This window comes from Lycium barbarum, chromosome 2 (assembly GCF_019175385.1).
Source record: "Lycium barbarum isolate Lr01 chromosome 2, ASM1917538v2, whole genome shotgun sequence".
NCBI lineage: Eukaryota > Viridiplantae > Streptophyta > Magnoliopsida > Solanales > Solanaceae > Lycium > Lycium barbarum.
The window spans coordinates 128351033-128376663 of NC_083338.1; the positions used below are offsets into that span (position 1 = coordinate 128351033).

A 25631-nucleotide genomic window follows, 5' to 3' on the forward strand; every position below is an offset into this window, starting at 1 on the left:
TAGTATAAAATATTGAAGTTTCGGGGTTCCGAAACATGATTAATCTATGGTTAAAGTATGTTAAAAAGTGTAAAGAAAGAGAAGTTAACCAAAAGAAAAAGAAAAAAAAGGGCACCTTATAGCGCAGTAATTTACTGTGCTAAAGGAGTTAACGTCGCCGTTATAGTTAACTCCTTCAGCGCAGTAAATTATTACGCTAAAGGTAATTTTGTCACTCTTTTTGTTGGGTATTTTGATTCAAAAACACTTTTTTGGGTCATTTTGATTCCGGACTCACATTGGCAGAGGCACCCTTATTCAAACAGTTTGTTCTTTCTCATCTACAGTGAGAATTTGAGCGATTAAACCACAAAACATATTTGTCCAAAAAACATATATCTGACGAAATAATGGCAACTCGCAAGTCGCATCTATTAAGATCTTCCAAGGACCATTGTATGGGACCCCCACACAAGAATAAAAATGTTGAAATAGTGTGAAGTACACCAACAAGCTAGCTTAAAGTAGCTCTTGTCAGCACAAGTACTTAGCTTCCTCAGTGTTCATTACTCACATCAAAAGAGGAAAAAAGAAAAAGAAAACACACATAAAAAAATAAGAGAAGAAAATTTCTCTTGAAGAATGGTTTGATTCTTCATTTACTCTGCATTTAAAAGTGGCATTATAACACTTTCTATACTTCCTTAACTAAACACAAACAGAGAGAAAAAAAAAAGGAGGGAGTAGTCTACAGTTAAAGAGAAGAAGCTGGTTGTGCCATTTTTACACCATGACACTTAAAGATTGGATCTTTCTGAGCTTTTTGGTCATGAAATGTTTTGTGGGTAATCATTCTTTTTTCCTTCAATGCTTGCTATCTTGCATTTTCATGGGATTATGTTTTAGTTCTACAACTTTCTTGATTATTGGTTTTATAGAGTGTATTCTTAAGATTCTTTGTTTGTGATGTTTTCTTAATGTTTAGGGGGAAAATGCTAATTTCAAATGTGATTAGTTTATCCCATAGATTTTTTTTTTCTCTTCTGTTTCTTTGTTGTTTCACCATTATGTCTAGGAGAGTGTGCCGGATTTATTTGTGGTAAGTGACTGATTATACTAAGGTTTAAGCTTTCAATGCTTTTATTTGAAGTTCATACTCATTATATTGGGATCTTTTGGCTTGTTTAATAAGCATTGTTAATGATCTTGGAATAGAACTATTAAGTGTGGAGGTAAGTGTACAGATGAATGGAATAGTTTGTGATCAATATGATAGCTCTACAAGGGAAGAAAAGAATAAGGGTAAAGGGCAATAACTGAAAAAGAAGATTTGTTTATTGATACAATAAAATGGTTTCTTTTCATCTGATATTGTGGTGTTTTAACTTTAGGTAGATTAAAGGAAGAGAAAAATTACTTCAAAGAAATATGGATGATTAAAAACACCAACTCTTTTTTTTCTAATATAGGATTCAATTGCTAAATGAGATAAAGAAAAGGCAAGTTTGACAAAAAGTTAATTGAAGTTTTCTGTACTGTTAAGGAAATGAGGTAAAGATTTGGTTTACTATTAATACTATCCAGACAGGGCCCTCTGTCACAGCTCTCTAAGCAAAAGATGAACTCGTTTGCTTGATAAAAGCTTTTTCGGTGGGAACTAAACACAATATTCATTTTGGTATTCGATGTCCAAAGTAGTTATTTATGCTTTATCTCTAACAGTATAATTGTCGCTAGTTTGATAATCTAGACTCTAGTAACACCAAAGAGAGTGGGCTTAGGGGGAGCTATGTTGCTCGGGCTCTTTAAATATGCTGTCAGATTCCATGTCGGGTTCTCCAAAAATAGTGCATTTAATAGAGGATCCGATTCAGGTGTTACAACAATTTTGGAGAGTCCGACAATATACGTAAGGAGTCTTAAAATGTAGAAAATGTATAGAGAAGGTTGGTCCTTTGATCATTCTTTTCTAAGTGATGCAAAAGTTTAAGGTGCGTAGAAAACTTTACCCGATTAAATTGTCCTACAATAGAAGGAAACCCTTGATAGCAAGTTTGATATGGTAACGTTGAAAAATAGTGTATAAACATGTGATACTGTCAGTGCATATAACTTATATTCTTGATACAATAATATAGATTAGTATTTCACAAAATATTGCATTGTGCAAAACAATTTTCAGTACTTGGAGTTGGCAGAAGTCTTTATTCACTAACATTATTCTATGTTCTTACATTACTATAAAACATATATAGTGATAAACGTAGAGGGCATGGTGCAAGAGAAGCAGGATGCAACTATTCCAGTTACAACACTTTCACCTCCTGAAGGCAACACAACATTCCTTGGTGGCACAACATGGTGTGTGGCCCGGCCCGGGGCTCCACAGATTGATTTGCAGAATGCATTGGACTGGGCTTGTGGATTGGGGATGGCAGATTGCAGGCCCATCCAAGCTGGTGGCCCGTGCTTTGAGCCCGATACGCTTTTATCCCATGCTTCATTTGCTTTCAATTTCTACTACCAACAGAATGGTAATTCTGATATTGCTTGCAATTTTGGAGGAACTGCTATGTTGATTCAAAACAACCCAAGTAAGCATCTCATAAATTTGTATTCTTTCATAATTACATGAACGTAAAACCTATTTGTAAAACATGCTTGTTTTGTGTTCAACAAAAGACATTGGTTAGCACTAGTTGTTGCATTCTTGGGTGCTGGATGATATTCAGAAAGGGAATCAAAATATAAAAAAGTAAACATATGAAGAACCCAAAAGGATTCAACACCTAATATATATACATAAAAAATAATTTAGACCTTATATATACAGTGTACTTTTTCGATGAAGGGTTCAGATGAACCCCTCCTAGTACCAAGCTCTGCCCATGGCTGCCGGTCAGTATGTTAAGTTCAAGATCTTATAACCAGAGTATCTTTTTCTTGTTTAACTTATATACGTTAATATAGTAGTAAAGAATTTTTACATTATCCGTGTAATAACAATTATATTGTGTAACTTGTCTTATTTTCCTTGCAAAGGAAGATGAAGAGTAAAAAGGTTATTACTCTAAGGATTAAGGGAGAAAATTTTATGTTATTCATCTGTTTTCACCTTTTTTTTTAACTTCTTGTTTGAAAAGAAGTGATTATTTTTGTTTGCAATGACATGGAAAACATAATGCTCTAACATTTCTATTGTTTTATGTTTTAGGTCATGAAAAATGTATCTATGCTACATCCGGTCCAAGGTAACGTTGGCTATTAATTGAAATTTCTCTTCTCATAAAACATTATGTTGCTCGGATCCTCTCGTATCCTCTAAAAATATCACCGTACATGTCAGGTCTTTTAAAAATATTCATTTTTAGAAGATACGACACGAGTGCTTTGTAGTATCCGAGCAACATTAGCATATGAAATAACCTAAGCATCCCTATTAACTGGTCGTCTCTTTTTCTTTTTTTGGTCCAAAGGTCGATTGAGGACATGAAGTCTGCAGCATCTCCATTTACCAAAGAAAGCTTAAGCATAATGTGGTGGAAAATAGCTATAATTCTTCTTCTCTTGTCCTCCGGAAGCTGAGATGTAATTTTGCTATAAGCCAAAAATGGTGAACTTTTTGTCTGGAAAAAAGTAGAGGGGGCATAATCAAGAAGAGATACTCTAATTAATTAAGATATGTATAGCTCTCTGGGACATTCTTAGAGTGGTTTAATTTCTTAAGTATATTCCTTCCTCTCTTGTTGTATTAAGCATCTCAGCAATTGAGAAGAAATCTTTTTTGTTCTTTAAAAAGAAAAACAGAATATTCAATGCTGATTTTGTAGAACTGTTAATTACTCCTTTAATATTAAGTGGTGGTTAGTAAGAAATTTGGAGTAAGTTCTCCAAAAGTGGATATATTATTCCCACTTGAACTTGTTTCGAGTTTTCGGAGATTGATTCTCTAGTTAAAACTCCACTTACAACATCAAATATGCGTTAATTTCAGACTAGACGTTGGGGTAGGCAATATGATTTTTTATTGATCGTGTTTATGTATTGATTAAACTCATTTAAAAAAATATTATGCAAAACAAAAATAACAAAAAAAGGTATTATCTCCATTTCATTTGATGTGAAACACTTTCTTTTAGTTTGTAATAATGACAAGTTTTTATATTTCAAAATAATTGGATTCTAACTTTTTTTCTTCCTGTAAAATAATTTATTGTCACGCAAGTGTTAAGACTTATCTTGGATCACAAGTTTTTGACTTAATATTTAATTAAGTATCATAATTACTGGAGTAATTAATACTCCTTCTGAATCAAAAAGAGTGTCCGCTTAGTTATTTGTACAACTTTTCAGAAAATATTAATTTCCAGAAAAAAATATGTAATTTGATTAAACTGCATCTAATTAAATAGGTATTGTATTTGATCATATACTACTTAATAAGGACAAATCTAAAAAAATAAGATTAATTCTTTATTGATTTGATAAGCAATGGTGGACCCATGTATGAATTTTTGGTGCTCGAGCACCCATTAATCGTGATGAATATTCTATGTAGACATATAGAAAATATTAAAATTTTAATATAAAATAATAATATCATCCAAGAAGCAATAAAATATCTTGATGCTCTGATTAAAAGGCTTTAGGCTAAGCCACGAAGGAGCTGAGTTTGAATCCTACTCAAAACAATATATTTTTTTGTTGATTTTAAGATGAGCACCCAATATCATTAAATTCTGAATTTGCCATTATTGATAAATTGACACTCATTTAACCCAAAAAAAAAAAAAATAGACACTCTTTTGATCCGTAGGAGTACTACTTTCTCTTTTTAAGTGACAAAAAAACTTAAAAAGGGTGACATGGATGAAAAAAGTTGAACCCTCTGAATCCAATCTTTTGTTTCGTTGTCCAACTATAGTCTACTTTTGTCCATTTCTTTCATCTTCATATCGCGAAGCCAGTTTCTTGTTTCTCTAACCTTTTTTTCTCGGGTAGTGTTATCGAAGTGCCGGCACATAACAGGCCAGCCATTTGCTTTTGTGCACGCCTTCTTTCGTCTTCTTGCTTTTGTTTTTGAAGAAAAGAACATCGCAGGAGAATTGAAATCTCATCAACAACGTGAAAGTTGGAATAATCATCCAACTTAGTTATTAGATTTCTCCTATTTTGTGAGTTACTTTAAGTGATGGTCATTTGAAGAAAAATCTTTCTTTTTTCATAAGAGGATGTTTGAGTGAGTTTGTTTTTAAGTTGGTTAAATAGCTATAAATATTTTTTTACTTATTGCGTTTGGTAAACACCACAATATTTATTAACCAGCAAACTATACCCGATAAACGGAGGCCAACATGATTAATTTGGTTACTCACTTTAATTAGTCTGTATGATTTGTATATTTTGCAAAGAATACTGCGATTCTCCTTAATGAGTCTCCATATTTTTTTCTTTTCCTCTTATTTTTCCTCTTAATTTTTCAATTGTTGTTAAAATTTGTCTTATTTTGATTCTGTCCGCCTCTCTTTATATTTAGTAAGTTGATAATTCAAATATCTTACATGTCAAGTTTATAGTCACAAGATTCAAAGGGTATTTTATTATATTATACATATTTTTAATTTAGAACCACAAGATTCAAAAGTCTATATTTATTTCTTAAACTCCGTGTCTAGTCAAACGTAGACATTTAAATTGAGACAGAGGGTGAGAGGGAGTATATGCGCCTCTTTCAAGAAGTTGCCGAGATACATGGCCGATTTACAACACTTCAATCATGATACTATTGTTGAATGGAAGCTCAAAACAAAGTCTGTTGTGCCCGGTAATATTTTTGAGTTTGCGTTTTGGGCATTCAAACCATGAATTGATGGTAGCAGATTTCAACAAGCCATTGAATGACTCAAAGCTGTTTGTTGTCAGCATACCCCATCGCCTACCTTCATCCTGGTGTAATGTCCATTTATCTTTATCAATTGCATTCAACCAGTGGAAGGCTTCCTCATTCGCCCGCCTAATAATCTCCATCTATAGGTGAAATGTTTTCTCCTGATGCTCAGTTGCAGCTGCCCACATCCAATTGCAAAGTGCTGGGCTTCGATATGCCTTTTGGAAGTTTGCCTTCTATTGCCTTAAACAATAACGATGGTAGGCAAAGGGCGGCTGCCACCCCTGCAAATTAAACATATTGTGCAATATTCCAGCATTTCTTTCTAATATAACACATATTCCCATGCGATCCTTAATAATGTGTTGCCTCAAGTAGTCCAAAAATATACCCTACATACTAATGCTCTCATTAGCTGCAATTGCAAAAGCTAGAGGGAATATAGCTCCATTAGCATCCATTCCAACTGCAATTAGCAGCTTTATGTCGTATACCCCGTACACATATATTCCATCTATTGATATCACAGGCCGACAATGAGCAAAACCATCAATTCATGGTTTGAATGCGCAAAACACAAACTCAAAAATATCACCGGGCACAACAGGCTTCGATTTGAGCTTCCATTCAACAATAGTATCATGATTGAAGTGTTGTAAAGCTGTCATTTATCTCGGCAACTTCTTGAAAGAGCCCTCCAAATTACCGTAGACTATCTCATGTGCGCGCCTACGCCCAATATACGCCTTCCGACTACTAACGGTTTTGCGATATACCTTCAGGACGGCTGTAATACAATCTTTAATAGGGTACCTGGATAAGTTGAAATATCAGCATATAGCAATGAGGACCATCGTATTAACATCAAAATTAAAATAAACTTAGGCGAAGGGGATGCCTTGGGCTTTTTGCAATGTCGCCAACTAACAAACTTGCAATCATATTGGTATCTAGATTGCAATGATCATCTTCGAGGTCACCCATATCACAAGTGTGCTTTGTGTAGAACTTTGAAATAGTCCACATCTTTTCAGCAGTCTACTTACCACAGAGCATCCATTCGCAACCTTGATATTTTTGCTTGCAGATCAATCGCCAAAGTTTTCGTGTGGAATCGTCAACTTTAAACTCCCTCGACCCCTGGATGCAATAAATCTTAACATCCCTTTGCAATGATTTTTTCGAGTGGAAAATCATGCCTTTTTCAATACGAGCCTTTTGTTTTACAAGATCTACTGGCTCTTTCCATAAACTTCACCGAATATGAACATCATCCCTAGTAAAGACAAAGGCATCTGGGCGATCTTGAAGATGATCAAGATAGGGGATCTGATCGGAATGCCACTAAATCGGGGTCGACTCTTGCTGTTGAAATTGGCTTTGCGGCTGAACCGGGGTTGACTTTTGCTGTTCAAATAGGTGCTGTGAATTCAGTTATTCCTAGTGTGTCGGACTGTTCATCATGTCTTGCAACGGTTTTAGATGATATTGAGGATTAGTTCCAACCTGAACCTCATCCTCACTTTCGTCATCTTCAGTTTCCTCCACATTAGGTATTTCCTCACTATCACTCGATGATGTCACTATATAGTTCGGATAATCCGGACCATCCATAGCAGGTCTTTGCCTATAATTTGGTGCAACCACCACATTCTCCCTACATAAAAAAGTAGTGTATTTTAACTACTACATATCAAGTAATACTATTGATATTCAAAAAAATAGACGTACTGATCGTAATCAACAGCACCGAAACTTGAGGAAGGACCATCGTTTTGAGTAGTTGGATAGGCTGAGGATGTTCTAACCTAATTCATCCATCCCGATTGAGGGGACTGTCCGATATGATCCATATGAGGTGTATAACCCCTAAAAAATATAATCAACATCATTAGTAGCATTCAAGTGCCACTACACCTAATAATAATAATAATAATAATAATAATGTAAATAATGAATATTTACCACTGCCCATCAAATTGCTGACTTAAACTATCCAGAAGCATTTGGCTCATCAAAATGCCTTCATAAGTACTCATATCAGGGTAATTGTGTTCATAAGTAGGTTCCGCTTGAGTGACTTCGGCCTGAATTCTAGATGGGGCTTCCCGACGAGGTCTATTTCGGGCTTCCCGAGGAGCCCTGGCCATGAATTCAAGTCGATTAATGGGACCTTCTCTATCTACATTTCAAGAACGTTTAAAGTTATGCATTTCCTATAATCATAAGGCTCCTTCAAATAATTCGTCAAAGAACCATCGCCTTGAATGTACCACTGTCTATAACTAGTTACACCTTACGGCGTAAATGACATTGGATATCTTCCAATTATATTTAAATCAAAATCACTCCTACGAACTTGTAGTCTATTATACAAGGCTTGGAGTAGTTTTGAGAATTTTAAGTCAAGTGAAAACTTAACATGGTATTTTGGGGGAGAATCATAACTCAAATTATTTTCCTTGAATATAATTTCTCCGTCCCAGAATAAAGAAACTCTAATTTTTGGAACATCTTCCATTTTTTGACTAATTTAGAAGGAGTACGAAATGTAAAAGTTGAATGAAACTTAGAATTTGTGTTAAAAATTGGATGAAACTTAGAATTTTTTCTTTCATTCAAAATCTGTATTAATAAGGTTTAAAGTTTGAATATTCAACCAACGCATGCATGCAATTAGTGTGTCTTGCAGTGTTACATCAAATCAAATTAAGTACGGAGGGTTGCATAGCACATGAATTAACTGTGTTATGTCAGTGGCTAGCAGAATAGCGCAGTAAAATAATGCGTTGAGTCCAAATACCGCGTTATCACATATAACGCAGTAAAATAATGTGTTATTCTGACATAACGCATTATTTTACTGCGCTATATCACTGCACTATGTTGTCACCCTCAGCTGTCATACAGAAAAACGTCATAATTCGAATCAAACTTTGGGTTTCATGCAGCAAGTGTTATATAACGTAATTTGACGAATAACTATCAACCACACAAAGTTGAGTTACTATGTCATTTTTTGACCAATTTAGAGATATTAGTCGTGTTATATCGTTCTCTCCAGGAGACATATTCGACGCAATAGGTAGGACATGAGAATTGGGTGAAGATTTTGAATACTCGAACAACCCTAACGAGAGATACAACCAATGTTACAACAATATGATGACAAATGAGTGGAATTGGCGTGTTAAGGAAGTTGTAGCACTGGAGCAAAAGTTAGCGTCAGTAGGGCTTAAACGCTCAAAAAAACGTGCTATGTCAATGCCTCGCGGAACTCCACAAGAGTTTAATTTTGCTCTTAACCGTTTTCGCGAATAGAACATTCAGATGCAAATACGTTACCTTAGGGTAGAATATGTTGTACATGGTAGCACAAGATTTAGATTCAAGTGGGATTCGGACTGTGAGATGTTCGATAAAGATTAATATTTTTTTTATATAAAGTAAGTAGGTAGGGTCATAAAGACCACCCCTCCCCTCCCAACTAGGGGTACATGGGGGTTTGCAACTATATAAGTAGCACTTTCTTTTGTTATTAGACTACAACATATTCAATGTCGAGTAGTAGAAACTCAGCTTGGTCTTTAGTCTTTCCAAAAGAACCAAATAGCAGTGATGATGAGAGTTCAAATCATAGCAGTTTTTCGAGTGATAACAGTGATTTGAAACTAGACGAGCTAAATCCCCACCTTTTTATAGAGCGTAATGATAATTTCTGCAGTGTGAAATACTCAGATCCGTAAGAATATTATTGCGGTTTACGCCGAGAATGGTCACATTGGCTTGCCGAATCCGAACGTCTTGTTCGTGAATTGAAAAATCTCAACGCTCAAATTCCAACAAGGTACTCAATAACCATGCGTCGAGTAGGTCTAGAAACTTGCGAGCTTGCCGAACAAAGGATTAGAAAAGAAAACAACATAAAGTTGGCAAGACGATGCAGATTTTACATGCTAAAGTTAGCCGAAGAACAAGTATCATCAATCGATAGAGAACTAACATCTACTGAAAAAAGATGTGTCTTAAAAAACCGCCACTATTTTTCTGAGGACGATATTGAGGACTTCTATTCTGATGATTATTAAGAATATTGTGATTTTAGTTTTAAGTTTAATTTATGATGATGTTGTTATTTTGAAGAATATTAGTATGTTTAGTTTTTCATCAACTCAAGGGCATGAATTGATGAATGTATTTTAAGTTTTTTCTTTTTTTGATGATTGTATTTTTACTACTTTCAGTTTATTATTATTGAACAAGTCTAAGTATTTTCATAAAGAACTTAAAGCTAATGACACCAAGAGCCTGTTTGCATGGGCTTAAAAAAAGCAGCTTATAAGCTGCCAAAAAAAAAAAAAAGTTGGGGTAGCTCAACTTTTTTTTTTTTTGGCTTATAAGCTAACAACTTATTAGCTGTTTTTTTTTTAAGCTAAGCCAAACGGACCAACTTATTTTCTTGGGCTTATTTTAAGCACAAAATGGCTTATAAGTTGGCCAGCCAAACACTTAAAAAAGCTTTCAGCAACTTATAAGCTAAGCCAAATGGGCTCCAAGTCTTCAAACAAAAATGGAGCTCGAGCACTTTTCAACCACTAAAACGGCAATCTGAAGTTTTGCTTATCCTTGATGTATTGAGCCTACCTTATTAATCGCACAAAAATAAGTAGGATTCTATATAAAATATCGAAGTTTCGGGATCCCGAAACATGATTAATCTATAGCTAAAGTACGTTAAAAAGTGTAAAGAAAGAGAAGTTAACCAAAAGAAAAAAAAAAAAAAAAAAAAAAAAGGGCACCCTATAGCGCAGTAATTTACTGTGCTAAAGGAGTTAACGTTGTTGTTACAGTTAAATAATTTAGCGCAATAAATTACTGGGGTAAAGGTAGTTTTGTCACTTTTTTTGTTGTTGCGCTATTTTGGTTCAAAAGCACTTTTTTGGGGTCATTTTAATTCCGGACTCTGTCACTATATACATGGTATAATAATAACTAATACTCTCTCTGTTTCAATTCATGTGAACCTATTTCCTCATTAGTCTGTGCTTAAAAGAATGACCTCTTTCTATATTTGAAAACAATTTACCTTTATGCAATGATTTGTACACACAAATATATGTGACTCATTTAACATCATAAGTTTAAAAGTCTTCTCTTCTTTACTAAACTTTGTGCTCAATCAAATGGGTTCACATAAATTGAAATTGAGGGAGTATAAGTGTTTGGTTTAAGCTAGATAAGCTCTATATTGTTTGGTTTGTAACCTTAATTTTCTTAAAAGACTTTGAGAAAAGAGCTTTGAAAAAAGGCAAATATGTCACCGTTAATTTATCACGAATTAGTAATTTTGAGATTGTTATTCCATACAGAGTAAGATATAAAAATAGCATCATAATTGTAGTAAAAGCAATCCTATTACTTATCTCGAAATGTAATTTTTCACCAGTCACTTAACTGCATTTTCTAATACAAAAATCACATGTGCCGGAAAATCCAACTTGTGGTGAATAATACTTTTTTGATATTTTTTTTATTTTTAATTTAAGAAATACAAATTCAATTAAAAAAAATTCGACCCAGCTCAATCCAAAACCAATATCCGATGGGTTCTAAAAATTTCACTCTTTTTTTTTTTTTTGGTCGAATAAATACCAATTCACTTAGAAAGAACCGATCCAATCCGACACAACCAAAATCCATATGCAGAAATTACAAATGAACTTTGACTCTATGCTTTTACTTGTGTTAGTAAAAGCAAATAGTGAAAGTTCATTAGAGCTATCCAGTATCTTCATGTTGTCATTTGCAGTGGAAGGAAATTCTTTCACTAGCTAATTAAGTTATAGTGATGTGCCATCTATATCACCAAAAATTGTGAAATTCATAATGATACAGCAACACACACTTGGGCAGGCGTAATGATATATGAGCCCATGTGATAGCTAGCTATCAGTTGTGGTCTCGAAGATCTGTATATATAAGAAAAAAAAGGGACAAAATTAGTTTCGATCTTAAGGGCTCAAGAAGATATCTATCTCCCAAAATCTATCATTACCAAATATACAGTAAAATCAGAATGAGTTTATATTTGTTTGATGCTTATCTACCTTTGTTCCGGCAGGTGCAAAACAGCAAAGTTCGGGTATCCATTGCATAAAATGCAATATAAATGAGTAAATACCCATCAGGCCATTTATGATTCAGCTATCTCATCAAGACATGTCACATTAAAGAACCAAATAAAGCATTTAGACAAATTCTAAGAGAGGAGGTTGTTAACTAAGCTATGAAACTTGTTTATACTTTTGGTAAATCTACAGATTTCTTAGAGTCAACATCCACATTCAAGAAGCAAATGCTTATTCACATTGAATAACTCCTAAAAAATATTTCATGTTAACTTGACAAATGAATAAAAGTATTCATTCCAGCAAATCGAATTGTTGATCAGCGTTCTCATTTATTATCTATTCTTTCTTATAATTTTCCTTTGTAAAGAAGCCAAATAGGAGACTTTAACAAGTTCTATACCAATTTTTTTTTTTTTTTAATTACCAACCCATTGATGCTCAATTCAAATGGCAAAAAATTTGAGAGAAATTTAAGAGATAAACAAGGAAACAAAGAATTTCACATCATGAAGATTGATCAACCAGTAATTCGAGCATCACATAGAATAATTCATAAACAAAACACCCTATATGAAAGTTTGGACTTTCTTTCCTGCGGCAGGTGCTCCATCTGCTTTGCCTAATTCTCTTTTTACGAACACTATTTCAGCAGCATATGTTTGATCAGTTTTAGTGGTATTCCTAAGTTCCTATCTCCTAAACGTGTATAGTTTCAATGCAAAAACTGCAGCAGAAGTGACGAATGGAATGAATATATTGAATGCCAAGGCCCAGCTTTATATTGAATGCCAGGGCCCAGCTTTATTATTAGTTTTATACACTTCTATTCAAAATCAACTTCAAAATTTGACGCTTACCGGTTGCTTCCAATCAACTATGCCAAGCGGGCTTTAAAGGTCAAACCAGTAGTCTTAGTAACTTCCTTTTCACAAAGGGATTACATATACAGAATCTATCTGCAGCCTAAGCTAGAGATGGTAAACCATCATTCTATTTAGAGGGAACCTTCAGTAACAAGCTGTTTATGATAGTTACCTGATATCAGAGACAGCAAAATACGTATGGTATGCAAAGGAGAAACTAAAAGGCTTGCAATTGATATTCCTGAAGCGTGATATGGTAAGGGATCCATCAAAAGCCCAAGCCAATCAATAAAGTTGAAGATTTAGATATATATTTATCATAATCAAACACCAAGAAAGATGCTCTTCTATATACAAGGAAGCAGTTATATGCAGAGTACAGGAATGAGGAGACAATAGAGAAAGCTGCAAACTAAAATTATCAACAACCAAGTAGACCAAATTAAAGACAAAACTCATGGATACGATAATACTTTTACGAACTTTGAAATTAAAGAAATCTTCAAAATACAAAACCCAAGCAAATACAGAAAAGGGGCATACAACACAAGAGAAGACAACGTATAAAAAGAAAATCAGGGGCAAAAGTTAAAATCAAGAAGAAGAAGAAAATCTCAGATGACAAAGCCACGGCGAGACAGAGCAATCAGAATACTCCTAGCGAAGAAGCCGAGAGCAAACGATGGAAAGCGGAAAGTTCAGAGCATAACTTTAGAAAACGGCGATGATGCAAATAAGCATAAGACCAGAGAAGAATAACCACCGGGAAACAAGGATTGAAACGGATAGAATCAAGAGGAGTGAGTGTAAAGATAGGAACAGGTCAGGCGATACAGGTGAAATAAATACAGTTGTATAAAAGAGCAAAAACGTCCAGTGGATTTCAAGGGAAATCGCCAACTTTTCCATGAGCTTTGGTGAATTGACAATAGAGTGTAAGCCAGTACTACAACAACTTATCATTAGCCGCTTTTGATCCAAATGGAATATAACAGAAATTATTTCCTACACTCCATGCAAAACTATTTCAAAACCTCTTGAAGTTGTCTACATCCTCATGGTTTAACAGATGTTATTGATGACACACTAATACACATATCTTGAAGTTGTCTACATCCTCATGGTTTAACAGATGTTATTGATGACACACTAATACACATATCAGAACACAACTTTAAGAGAACAGATTGGTTGTTAGACGATACAAAGATCCATAACAGGATGGATGAGAAAGCTCCAAAATTTCAAACTCTTAATCTAAGGTAGGAGAAAGAATTCTCATCACTTCATAAATACTCTTTATGTCATTCTTGAATAATCGAACCTTTGACCAGCCGCAAAGCTTTCAGCTATAGCTTACTCCATCACCCTTTACAACCTCACCAATCCGGTATGCAATGCTCGTCTTCTGTCCTTCCCCAAGTATTCGGTTAGCTGCTTCTGGACTAACTACAAGAACCATTCCGATTCCCATATTGAATGTCCGCATCATCTCAGCATTTTCTATTCTTCCCGCCTTCATTTCAATGACCAAATTGCAAAAATTAAAGATAGAAAAAGAACTAAAAGCAATTGCAGGTCAACGATATGGCATGTAATAGGTGTAACCGATTAGTATCCCATGTATAAATAATCAGTAGAAGAACATTCAAGCAAGTGTCAAAGATTCTCACCTCTTGAATCCATTTAAAAACAGGAGGAATTTCCCAAGAGCCCTCATAAATAATGGCTCCGAGGCCTTTAGGAAATACTCGAGGGATATTATCAGTGAAGCCGCCTCCTGTTATGTGGGCTATTCCTTTAACCCCTCCTTTGTTAATAATATCAAGAACCTTCATTTTCCAAATCCGTGAAACATATTACTGCATGCCCAATATTAAAAGAATGAAATTTTATTAATAAAAGTAGAAGAAAAGGAAACTAAAGGTGAAACCTGTTTAACATATATAACAGTTGGAGCAATCAAAGCTTCACCAAGTGTAATAGCTTCACCAGGAAGTTGGTCTTTTAAAGAAAGGTCACTTTGCTTCAGAACCCTACATAGGTTAATATATCATCATCATTCAAGGGATGAAAAGAAAAGCATGTGAAATCAAAAGGAAATGAAATTACCAAGTTAATTTTAAAGGCTAAATACATAATTTCTCTGAAGGTAGACAAACCTTCTAACAAGAGAAAACCCATTTGAATGAACTCCACTAGATGGTAAACCAATAAGAACGTCTCCAACCTTGATATTTTTCCCGTCAATAACTGAGTCCTTTTTTACAATGCCCACAGCAAATCCACTGAGGTCATACTCGCCTTCGGCATAGAAATCTGGCATTTCTGCAGTCTGAAACGCACATTAAATCAACTGAGTGCAATAAAAGAAGATTGTTTCTAATTCCAAAACCATGTTTTACCAAACATATAATAATTAAAAGCAAGTTGTTATTCACACTCAACAAATTCAGTTCTTAACCAATTGTACAGTTTAAAAACACATCTTAAAGCACACATTTTAGTGTCATTAAACAAACCCAATATTTGGGACCTTCATTGAGTGAGAGAGAGAAGCTATATCCAGCAGTACGGTAACCCCCTCCCCCCACAACCCACAATAGCGCAAGAAAATGAAGGACATGAAGAAATAGGAAAATGACATGCTACAAGTTTTTGTGTGTGACATCCGTAATGTCTCAACAACAACAACATATCCAGTGTAATCCCACGGGGGGGTCTGGGGAGGGTAGGATGTATGCACACATAATGTAGCAAAAAACAATTAACTCTATACTAAAACAACAACATACCCAGTGTAATCCCACAAATGGGGTCTGGGGAATTAACTATATACTGATTAAAAAAAATACTAGGAGTTATTGGCAGAGAAAAACATGGATTGACAGGTACCTCTCCCCCTAGAAGAGCACAGTCAGATTGCTGGCAACCATCCACAATACCTTTTATGACCTGCATACATGCAAGAAGCCAACTCCGTTAAAGGAGACAACACACCAATTTGAATAAGGCTCCAGAAATGCCAGGAACTGAGAGAGATATGTATCCAGGCATACCTTCTCTGCAAGGTCAACATCAAGGCGGCTGGTTGCAAAATAATCAAGGAAAAATAAAGGTTTTGCTCCAGACGTGACAATGTCATTAACACTCATTGCAACCTGGGATGAAAGGCACCATTAGTTCTTGCATATCTGCAAAATACATAAAAAGATGAATCAAACTTACCAGATCAATCCCTATGGTATCATGAATTCCTGTTTCAAATGCCAACTTAAGTTTTGTCCCCACGCCATCAGTACCAGCCACGAGGTATGAATCCCCTGCTCAGTAGAAAAGAAAAAACAAAAAGAATAATTTACAGAATTAAGATCAGCAACAACATAAAAAGGACCCAAAAACAACAAAATAAAAGAAAAAGAAAAGCATATGCTTTGACTATTGGTTATGCAGACCATTAAGAGAATAGCACAGAGATAGATAAAGGGAATCTTGAGCAGAAAGAAGCTAAGGATTAGCGGAATTAAAGTTTTTAGAACTCCATGGGACCATTACCTACAAGTCTTAACAACTATACTGCATTAATTCAGTTGGACATTGATTTTGATTTCTCAAGGTTGCTGATGAAGAGTTCATAGAGACCCATGCCAAAGACTAACATCACTGTTCCTAAGAGCAGAGAAATCACAAGTGCTAGATCTCAATCTCACACTTCAGATATTTGAAGCTCTCTCAGGTTTGCACATCAATATGTTGAAAAGCAAGGTGTATCCAGTAAATGAAGTTCCCAATCTTGAAGAATTAGCTAGAATCCTATCTTGTGACATAGCTTTTTTGCCCACTACTTTCCTGGGACTGCCTCTAGGTGCTAAATTCAAATCAAATGAAGTTTGGAGTGGTGTAATAAAAAATTAAAAAAAAAAATTGAAGCAACGTTAGCCTCTTGGAAGAGACAATACCTCTCCATGGGGGAAAGATTGACACTCATTAACAGTGTCTTGGACAGTATCCCCACCTACCTAATGTCTTTGATTCCAGAACCTAGCAAGGTAGTCAAGCAGTTGGACAAAATCAAGAGATCTTTTCTATGGGAAGGAGGCAGCAAGGACCACAAATTTCATCTAGTAAAATGGGACAAAGTCATTATGCCTAAAGAGCTCGGGGGGCTATTCATAATGAATGCATGCTTATGAAATGGATCTGGAGATACTGTCAAGAAGGGAACTCATTATGGAAAGAGGTGGTAATGGCAATTCACGGCTCCCAAAGCCACTGGTGTACCAATTTATCTAGAGCTTATGGAGTAGGGCATTGGAAGTTCATCAGGAAGTTATGGAATGAGTTCTCTATGAATACATCCTTTAAGCTGGGAAATGGCAATGACGTTAAATTCTGGAAGGATAAATGGTTAGAAGGGACAGTCCTGATGAATGAGTTTCCGGTCCTATATCGACTAGCCACTGCTAAAGACTCCACAATCTCTCAAAACTTGCAAAACAACATCTGGGATATTCAGTTTAGAAGAAATTTTCAAGATTGGGAAATTCCACAGTTGATGAATCTCCTGGCTAAACTAGAGGGACATTCAGCTAATGAAAACCTGACTGACAGCATTAAATGGAAGGACGGCCTCTATTCAGTCAAAGCAGGGTACTCTCATTTGTGCTCCATTAATGAAATCATTGACAAACGGCCCTGGAACTGCATCTGGAAAACAAGGCTTCCCCCAAAGATCATTTGTTTCAGTTGGTTAGCCCTCAATGAAGTTTGTTTGACCCAGGACAACCTCAACGGAAGAAGAATACAAATCGTCAACAAATGCTCCATGTGTCAACAACAATTAGAGTCTAACAGACACCTTTTGCTACACTGCCCAATTGCAACAGACATATGGTCCATGTTCCTCGCTATTTTTGGTCTAAGTTGGGTTATGCCTCAAAGTACTAAAGAAGCTCATGAATGCTGGTCTGGATGGAAAGTTGATAAAGCCATCAAGAAAGTTTGGTAAATGATCCCTGCCCGTATATTTTGGTGTGTTTGGACTGAAAGGAATCGCAGATGCTTTGATGGGTTATCAATTCCCTTCTACACTCTTAAAGCTAGATGTTTTTTATGGTTGTATAGTTGGCTTAAATTAACCCCTGTAATTTGTCCTAATGCATTTCTTGATTTTGTCAGCTCATTTGCTCTAGCTTAGGCCTCTGAGGCCTCTTTTTGTATTATTATAGCTGACTCTATCCCTCTTTTGTACTTATTGCATCTTCTTGATGCCCTTTCTAGTACTTATTGCATCTTCTTGATGCCCTTTCTATAAAGTCTATTACTTCATAAAAAAAATAAAAATAAAAGAAAAAAAAAAAAAGAAGATATATATCTAGAGGAGAAACTGAAAACCAGTTAGTAACTCATAAAGCACGGACACAGAGAATGAAAAATAGTTATGTGAGTCATGGACAAAAACTGAACTTCTATTTAGAGGTGACGAGTGATATTCAATGAAATCGCTAATTTTCTTTATGTTGTTTCCATAGTGCCTGACAGCAGCTATAAAAGCATAACATCAATGTTCACTCTGGGATAATGCAGAATACATTTTTGTCAGCACAACCCAATTACTGAGCTTTTCCAATTTTACACTTCGGTCTAGTAAATGATATGGGCAGAACCACTTCCTTGCCAAACTTGCATATCTGGTTGCTCACAACTGTTAGTCTTATTATTGTTTGTTTAGAAACCTTATCCTAGAACATAATAAAGTAGGATGGATCTCTTTAAAAATTGGTTTAAACGTAATTAATGCAGGAACAAGCTAAGGATTAGTGGAAGCTGCTTGTTACATTAGTCAAGATGCATGCAGCCTCGGCCAGACACTACTGTCATCACAAAATATTTTAAGAAAAAACGGTACAACCCTGGCATCTATCCTCAGTAATATAGCTTACGTTTCTCACTGAATCGAACAATACAAGCTTGATTTAAAGACCTCAAAGCCAATTTCCAGCATAGTATACGAAACCAAATCCAAGCAAGCTTAAGAACATGTTTTCTAAAGTATTTCCCTCTAGTCATGGCAACCAGCTTATTAATCGAACTGTCATTTGAGTTTTATAAGTTTATAACAAGCAAATCTTGATTACATCTTCACTAAACAAACGAGTCAGCGTTTTCAATTGACGATGCCGTGCTAAAGTATTAACCAACAAAAAGAAGGCTACAGAAAAACAATACCTAATGGAAAGAGACCACCAAATCCCCCAATTCCAGGTGCCATTTTGGCTATTCTCTTCACAAGCTCCGACCCTGCATCAATGTCCACACCAGCATCCTTATACGTAAGACTGCTCGGTTCATCTGCAGCAGTGTCAACCTTATTGGCACTACAAGTAACCGATAATGTAACGCTTCTCTCCCCGTTACTTCTATCTTTGCATAAAGGCAATAGCTTCTTTGAGCAGCCTTGGAACTTGGGTATACATGATTTCAAACGACAAACAGGAGATGCAGCAATGCACCGTGATAGCTCCAAATTTGCTCCACAAGACGTGTTCATTCCAACCCGAGAAAAAAGTTGCTTGAAGCTCAATAAACTAAAATAACCTAAGAAAAAAAGAACATAATCAGAGATGTAGACAAAAATTAAACTTGATAGGGTTCTCATTGTTGGACACATTACTTTTGAATCATACAACAACAACAACATGCCCAAAAATAGTTACATAACATGCACCAAGTAGCTAATTTTACAATAATAGTTAGCTCTTAAAACGAAAAAAAAAAAAAATAGGCCCCCAAGTTAACATATATACTTGCTCTTGCTCCAAAGATATGGAAGTAAGTCTAAACTATAGACATGACACGGTGACACAAGAAAAACACTAAACCAAAAAAGGTGATAACTAATAGTGGTACCACATTAATCAATTTCGAAACTCAACAAATTTAACAACTAGTAAGAGAAAAAAAAATATGGGATAATGGGTGGGAAGCAGAATTAAAAAAAAAAAAATCAAAGCAAGGAGATTATAAGAAGGAAAAAAGAAAAAGAAAAAACCTGCTCAAATAGGGGAGAGCAGAGATAGGGATTTTAGCGGTTAAGGAGAAGTAGAGAGCAGGTTTGGAACTAAAACTAAAACCCTCTACCCTAAATTCTTTTAATTTTGATTAATTACATATATTTCCTCACTTCTTTTCAATATACAAATGAGTCCTTTATACTTGCTCCTTTAACATTCTTTTTTGTTTTACGAGTTACAATAATTCGAAAAATATTTAAAGTGATAAAAGAGTAAATTTATGGTTAACAAGTTACCATAAATCTAGGACACATCACACTAAGGCTGCCCACAGTGTGGATATATCCGAGAATCTGAATCGATCCACGCTATTCAGAAGGTTGGATTTCGGATTTTTAATAGTTGATTTGGATACGGGTTATGTTGTTTTTAGATTTCGGATTATACGGATGGGAGACGGGTTGTTACAATTTTAAATCAATTCGGCCCGAAACCCGAAATATATGGATACATATAAAGGTTATATTTTCATTTTAGGTTATTAGACATTTATTTGGGATTTCTATTTATATAATTTGTTGATGACTGCAATTTATTTTGTTGATGATTTTGTCTAATAAACTTTATTAGACATTGATTGATGAAGATTATGAACTAGGTGTTGGGATGTTGGCGTGCTGTAGCAGTGCTATATATAAGCATCTTAATAAGGCATACAATCCGAAATGTTTATCCGAACCAAACATTAAAAATCCAATGTGATCCGAGGTTAATTTGAATTAGTTTCGAATTGCATTTTACGAAATTCGAAATCCAAAATTATAATCTGAAATGTGCTAAATCTTATCTAATCCAACTAATGAACAGGCCTACATCACACAAGTAAGAGCATTAAGGACACACAACATAAATCTATGTAAAATATTTTCAAAATACAAATGATCAAAGCAAAATATTGATCGACCAATATTCATAAGTATCTTTTTTATACCCTTGAAAGGTTATTATTCTTCAAAAAGATATCCATTTGGCTAAAATTGTTCTAAAATGTATAAATACACTATGACTGAATTTTCAAATACACACTTATTTTTTGCGAGAGTCCTATTACGATCCCTGAACAATTGTGAAACAAAATTAATTTCACCCTAAAATGTCGCACTCAGGTCTACAATAAGTGGTGAAATACACTAGGGGTGGGCATAATTTGGCCAACCTGAAATCCGAACTTTTTGGATATTTGGTTTGACTTTTGGATTTTGAATTTTATTTTTATTGGAAATGGGATTTAGTAGTATGTATTTTCGAATATCCGAAAATCTAAATTTTTATGTTGCCTTATATTCAGCCCTACTCACATCATACCTGCCTAGTACTAATAAGTGCAATTTCAAAAGGTCCAATAGATTAGTATCCTACGACCTATCCATTATAGTATTAAGTCTTAATTAAACTTCTTTACTAGAGAAATCAATCAAAAATTCATATTTGGATCTTAACTGCTTCGTGAGTAACGACGTCAGAAGACAATTAGTAACGACGGGCACTAATCCCTTTCCAAGAATTCCAAGAAGAAATTAGAGATATGAAAGAAGTCACCTTACTAACTTGAATTAACTTGAACTATGAACTAGTTTAGGTTGAAAGATAAATCCCAAAACAAGAAGTCACAAAAGTTCAACAAAAAATTTTAAACTATAATATTCATCAAAGTTGATTACAAAGAAAATAAAGCTCTCCTTTATGTAGGAGTAAAAAAGGGTGGTTAACACCACTTTGTTCACTTAACTTTAAAGGTCATCAAACTAAATTAAATGAGCAGAAATTCACTAGGGGCTTTCATACACCTCAACTAGTTAAGCCTTAAATAGACTAGAAACTAGGTTAAAAACACTACTTTGGGTTGTTGAACTTGCCCCTCTTTTGGGTGGACTTTCAGCTCCGATTTACTTTTTTTTTAGACTTCAATTAATTTGGGCTTCTAAATAGTTGTAAAGTTTGACCAACGAATTTTTGTTGGACTTAAGCTCTTCTTCCATCATAAGACACTTTTTAATTGTTAATTGAAGCCAATTGAGCTTGTCTTAAAATTTCTTGATATTAATTCAGTGAGTTAATGCTATATTAGATGCTATCAGAAGTAATTATCTTTACTTCCGGTGCCAAAAACTTTTGTAGCACTTGATATGGTAGTATATTGTGCTTAGCGGCATTATATGATACACCATTTTTTATTTCTATATCCACTTGATTCAAGAACTCGCTGTCTTTTTGCATTTTTTTTATTTGTTGTGTAGGAGGAAGTCAAGAGTTTTTACTTCCTCAAGCTAAAACATGCTGTGACCAGGGGCGGCTCAAGGATATTGTGGCCTAAAGCCAATTTTAATGAGAGGCTTTAGATTATTTTTTTTTTAAACGACTAAATGTTAGAGCATTTGAAATCTATTTTCCTAACGTTTGAAATGCAGATTTATTTTAACCTGTTATAATCAATTTCTCCAACCTTTTCAGGAGTTGTATCATAGTTTAAATTTTTTTAAAATTTGAAAACCCGGATTCATATTGTCAACATATTTAAATTATTGAAAAGATAAAATATAATTATAAAGTGAAAATAACAAAAATAACAACAACAACAAATATGTAATTAAATAAAACTTGAAAATTAGAATAATAGAATGATACAAAAAATTGATGAGTTGATTGCCAAATATTTTTCAATAACTCTTCGGAATGCTTGAAACGGAGGAAAAAAATATAAAAAAGACCGCATTATATATATTTTGTCAATATAGTACTCTTAAGTTATGATTTTCCACAAAATAATACTATAATTTATCATACTTGAACTCGGAAAAGACAAGAAAGAGAATATAGAAGTGCATAAATGTTATGTGAGAGATAGACTCTTGATTAACAAATAGAGAGTGATTAATGTCAAAATATAAAACAATTTCACTTGTCAGATTTTTTATTCACACAAAATAGATTTGGCAGTGATTCATATTCTCCAATTTTTTACACGTAAAAGATTTGAAAGAGTGATTCATATTTCTCAATTTTTTACTCACATTGTCACTCCAATTAGTCACACCTCCAAAAATTATTTGTATATAAAAAATTACTTTTCTACTTAAAGGTATACTCATTGCTCTAAAAAATAATTAAGAATTGCCCTTCTTTTAGGGTGGTCTTTAAATTTTGCCCCTCATATTTGTAATCCTTAAATTTTGCCCTTCGGCTAAAATCCATGGGTTCTAGGTTCGAACCCCCACTCAGTTAAAATTTTTTTAAAAAATAGCATGGCAAAGTTTGAATTTCGCTATGCCTCCACCGGCAGAATTTTAGTTATGTTTAACCAAAAGTCTGCCAATGGGGGCAGACTTTGCCTTGAGGCATATATTTTTTTTTTTTTACATTTCAAGGTAAACTTTTAGTTATGCCTTAACTAAAAGTGTGCCTCATAAGACATAACTAAAAGTATGCCCCACAAGGCGGAACTTTTCCTTAAGGAATAACTAAAGTTATGCCGGACCTGGCATAACTATACGTTCCGCCTTATAAAGCAAAGTTTATGCCTTAAGGAAACGTTACGCCTTAGGGGAATACTTTTAGTTATGCTTTAACTAAAAGTCTGCCCCATAAGGCATAACTAAATGTATGCTCCATAAGGCGGAACTTTTCCTTAAGGCATAGCTAAAAGTTTGCCTTATAAGGCAAAGTCTATGTCTTAAAGAAAAGTTATGCCTTATGGGGCATACTTTTAGTTATGCCATAACTAAAAGTCTACTCCATAAGGCATAACTAGGAAAAGACTTTAGTTAAGGCTTAACTAAAAGTCTGCCCATAAGTATGCCGGACCCGACGTACACTTGTTCAGGAATAACCAAAGTTATGTCGGACCCGGTATACTTATGCCAAGTCTGCCCATAAGGCATGAGTATGCCGGGTCCGGCATAACTTTGGTTATTCCTTAACAAGTATATGTCGGGTCCAGCATACACTCGACCCAAACCATACCTTGCGAATTTTTTTTTAATTTATACTTGAGCGGGGGTTCGAACCCAGGTGTTACACCTCGAAAAATTCCATATTGTCGTATCATAGATAGACTAACGCAGGGTGAGAAGTATATGATGTTTCTATAAGTAAGAAGTAGTACTTAATGGTTCTAATTAAGATTCCAAAGACGTTTGAGGCAAGAGAAGAAGGTTCGTTGAGAAAGGCGAAGTATACATTGTGTTTCGGAAAAGTTTTGCAAAGTACTGAGTTAATGTTGACTTAATGATGTCTTAAAGAAGAGTTATAACGCTCCTTAGATTGTTAATGAAGTATTAAACAAGTGCTAAGAAGGTTCCATAAGGATTGGAGATCAAACGAAACGACGAGAACAAGTTCAGAGCGAAGATGAATTATACGACCATTTATACGGTCTGTATAATATTATACGGTCCGTATAATGGTCCGTATAACTGTTACAGTGAAGGTCTATCACTGATGGAGTTATACGGTCACTTATACGGACCGTATAATGGTTACAGAAATGAGGATTTGTTGGCGCAATTTCACGGTCACTTATACGGACCGTATAAGTGTCTGTATAATTTCCGACGAGCCAGATTTTCCTAATTATAAATATAAGATCCCAAGTTATTAATTTCATTTTCTCACTTCTCCACTTCTCTCTAACCCTCTAGAATATTCCACACACTTCTTTTACATGAACCCAAGGTTAATCAAAGATCAACCTCATTAATCCAAGGAAATCAAGTGCAAGAATGCTAGCTAGGGTTGATGGAAGCAAGAAATCTCTTTGGAATTGAAGTTAGGGTTTTCTCCAAGTGAGGCATTTCCATCCAAAGCCTATTCCTACATAATCAAAGGTGAGTTTCATGATCATTTCATGTTATTTAGAATATTGAATGGTTGGGAGACTTGGATTATGGAAGAATGTAGAATATGGAGCTCATATGTGAAATAATGGTGTTCTTGAATAGTAGTGTGACATGAACCATAATTCTTGAGATGCTATGAGTATAATCTTGTTATAAATGGTATTAAGATAATTGGAGAAACTTTATATGAGGATGAATGTGGTGTTATATTATGGCTATAGTTATGAATGACTTTGAGAGAGAATTTTGGGAATTGGATAATGTCGAACTTGTCAAGTTATGGCTTATGATATTATGAATGTTATTATCGATGTTTGAGAGTTGTTATATCATATGAAGGAAGTTGTAGAAACAAAGGAAATGCTGCCCAATTTTCATTAGCTTCAGCTCAAGCATAATTATGTTATCGATTATCTAATTCTAGTACGAATTCTCTTGAATGTATAATCGTGAACATTGGAGGGAAGCGTTTAATTGATAAAGTTAGCGAAACGTAAAGGTATGTAAGGCTATTCCCTTATTTTTCTAAGGCATGATTCCTATGACGTGACTACCTTTATCTTTCCATGACCTTCTTACATTCCGGAAACTATGAGTCTATGTTTATAAAGGGCTTCTCATGAGATAAAGATAAGAGATATGAAAATGATGATGATAAGTCTAAGTCTAGAGATTCTAAAGCTCATGATATGATATTTCGACGAAGCTAATGATCCTTATACGATTCTTTGACGTTGCTCATTGTTGTTACACTCACCTTATAATGTTAGTTCCTTCAAGGTGAGGCATGATGATCATGACTACTCCATAATGGAATCGGGGGTTCTCGACCTTACGTCACCCCGATAGAGTTATAGTTTGTA

General features: G+C 34.7%; 2 protein-coding genes across 2 annotated transcripts; one reads left to right on the forward strand and one right to left on the reverse strand.

Annotated features, from left to right (window-relative positions):
• Positions 1-453: 453 nt before the first annotated feature.
• On the forward strand, positions 454-3906 carry LOC132622175 (glucan endo-1,3-beta-glucosidase 13-like). The gene is made up of 4 exons (XM_060336727.1): positions 454-824; positions 2235-2573; positions 3194-3230; positions 3456-3906. Exons 1-4 carry the CDS (start codon positions 770-772, stop codon positions 3562-3564), a joined length of 540 nt encoding a protein of 179 aa, XP_060192710.1. The 5' UTR covers positions 454-769; the 3' UTR covers positions 3565-3906.
• A 9943-nt stretch (positions 3907-13849) lies between these two features.
• LOC132627177 (phosphoribosylformylglycinamidine cyclo-ligase, chloroplastic/mitochondrial) lies at positions 13850-20060 on the reverse strand. Its single transcript, XM_060342363.1, has 9 exons — positions 19912-20060; positions 19089-19457; positions 16089-16183; positions 15920-16021; positions 15756-15815; positions 15023-15195; positions 14794-14896; positions 14534-14692; positions 13850-14376 (listed from the first exon to the last, which is right to left on the reverse strand). Exons 2-9 carry the CDS (start codon positions 19408-19410, stop codon positions 14206-14208), a joined length of 1185 nt encoding a protein of 394 aa, XP_060198346.1. The 5' UTR covers positions 19411-19457; positions 19912-20060; the 3' UTR covers positions 13850-14205.
• Between the last annotated feature and the right edge of the window lie 5571 nt (positions 20061-25631).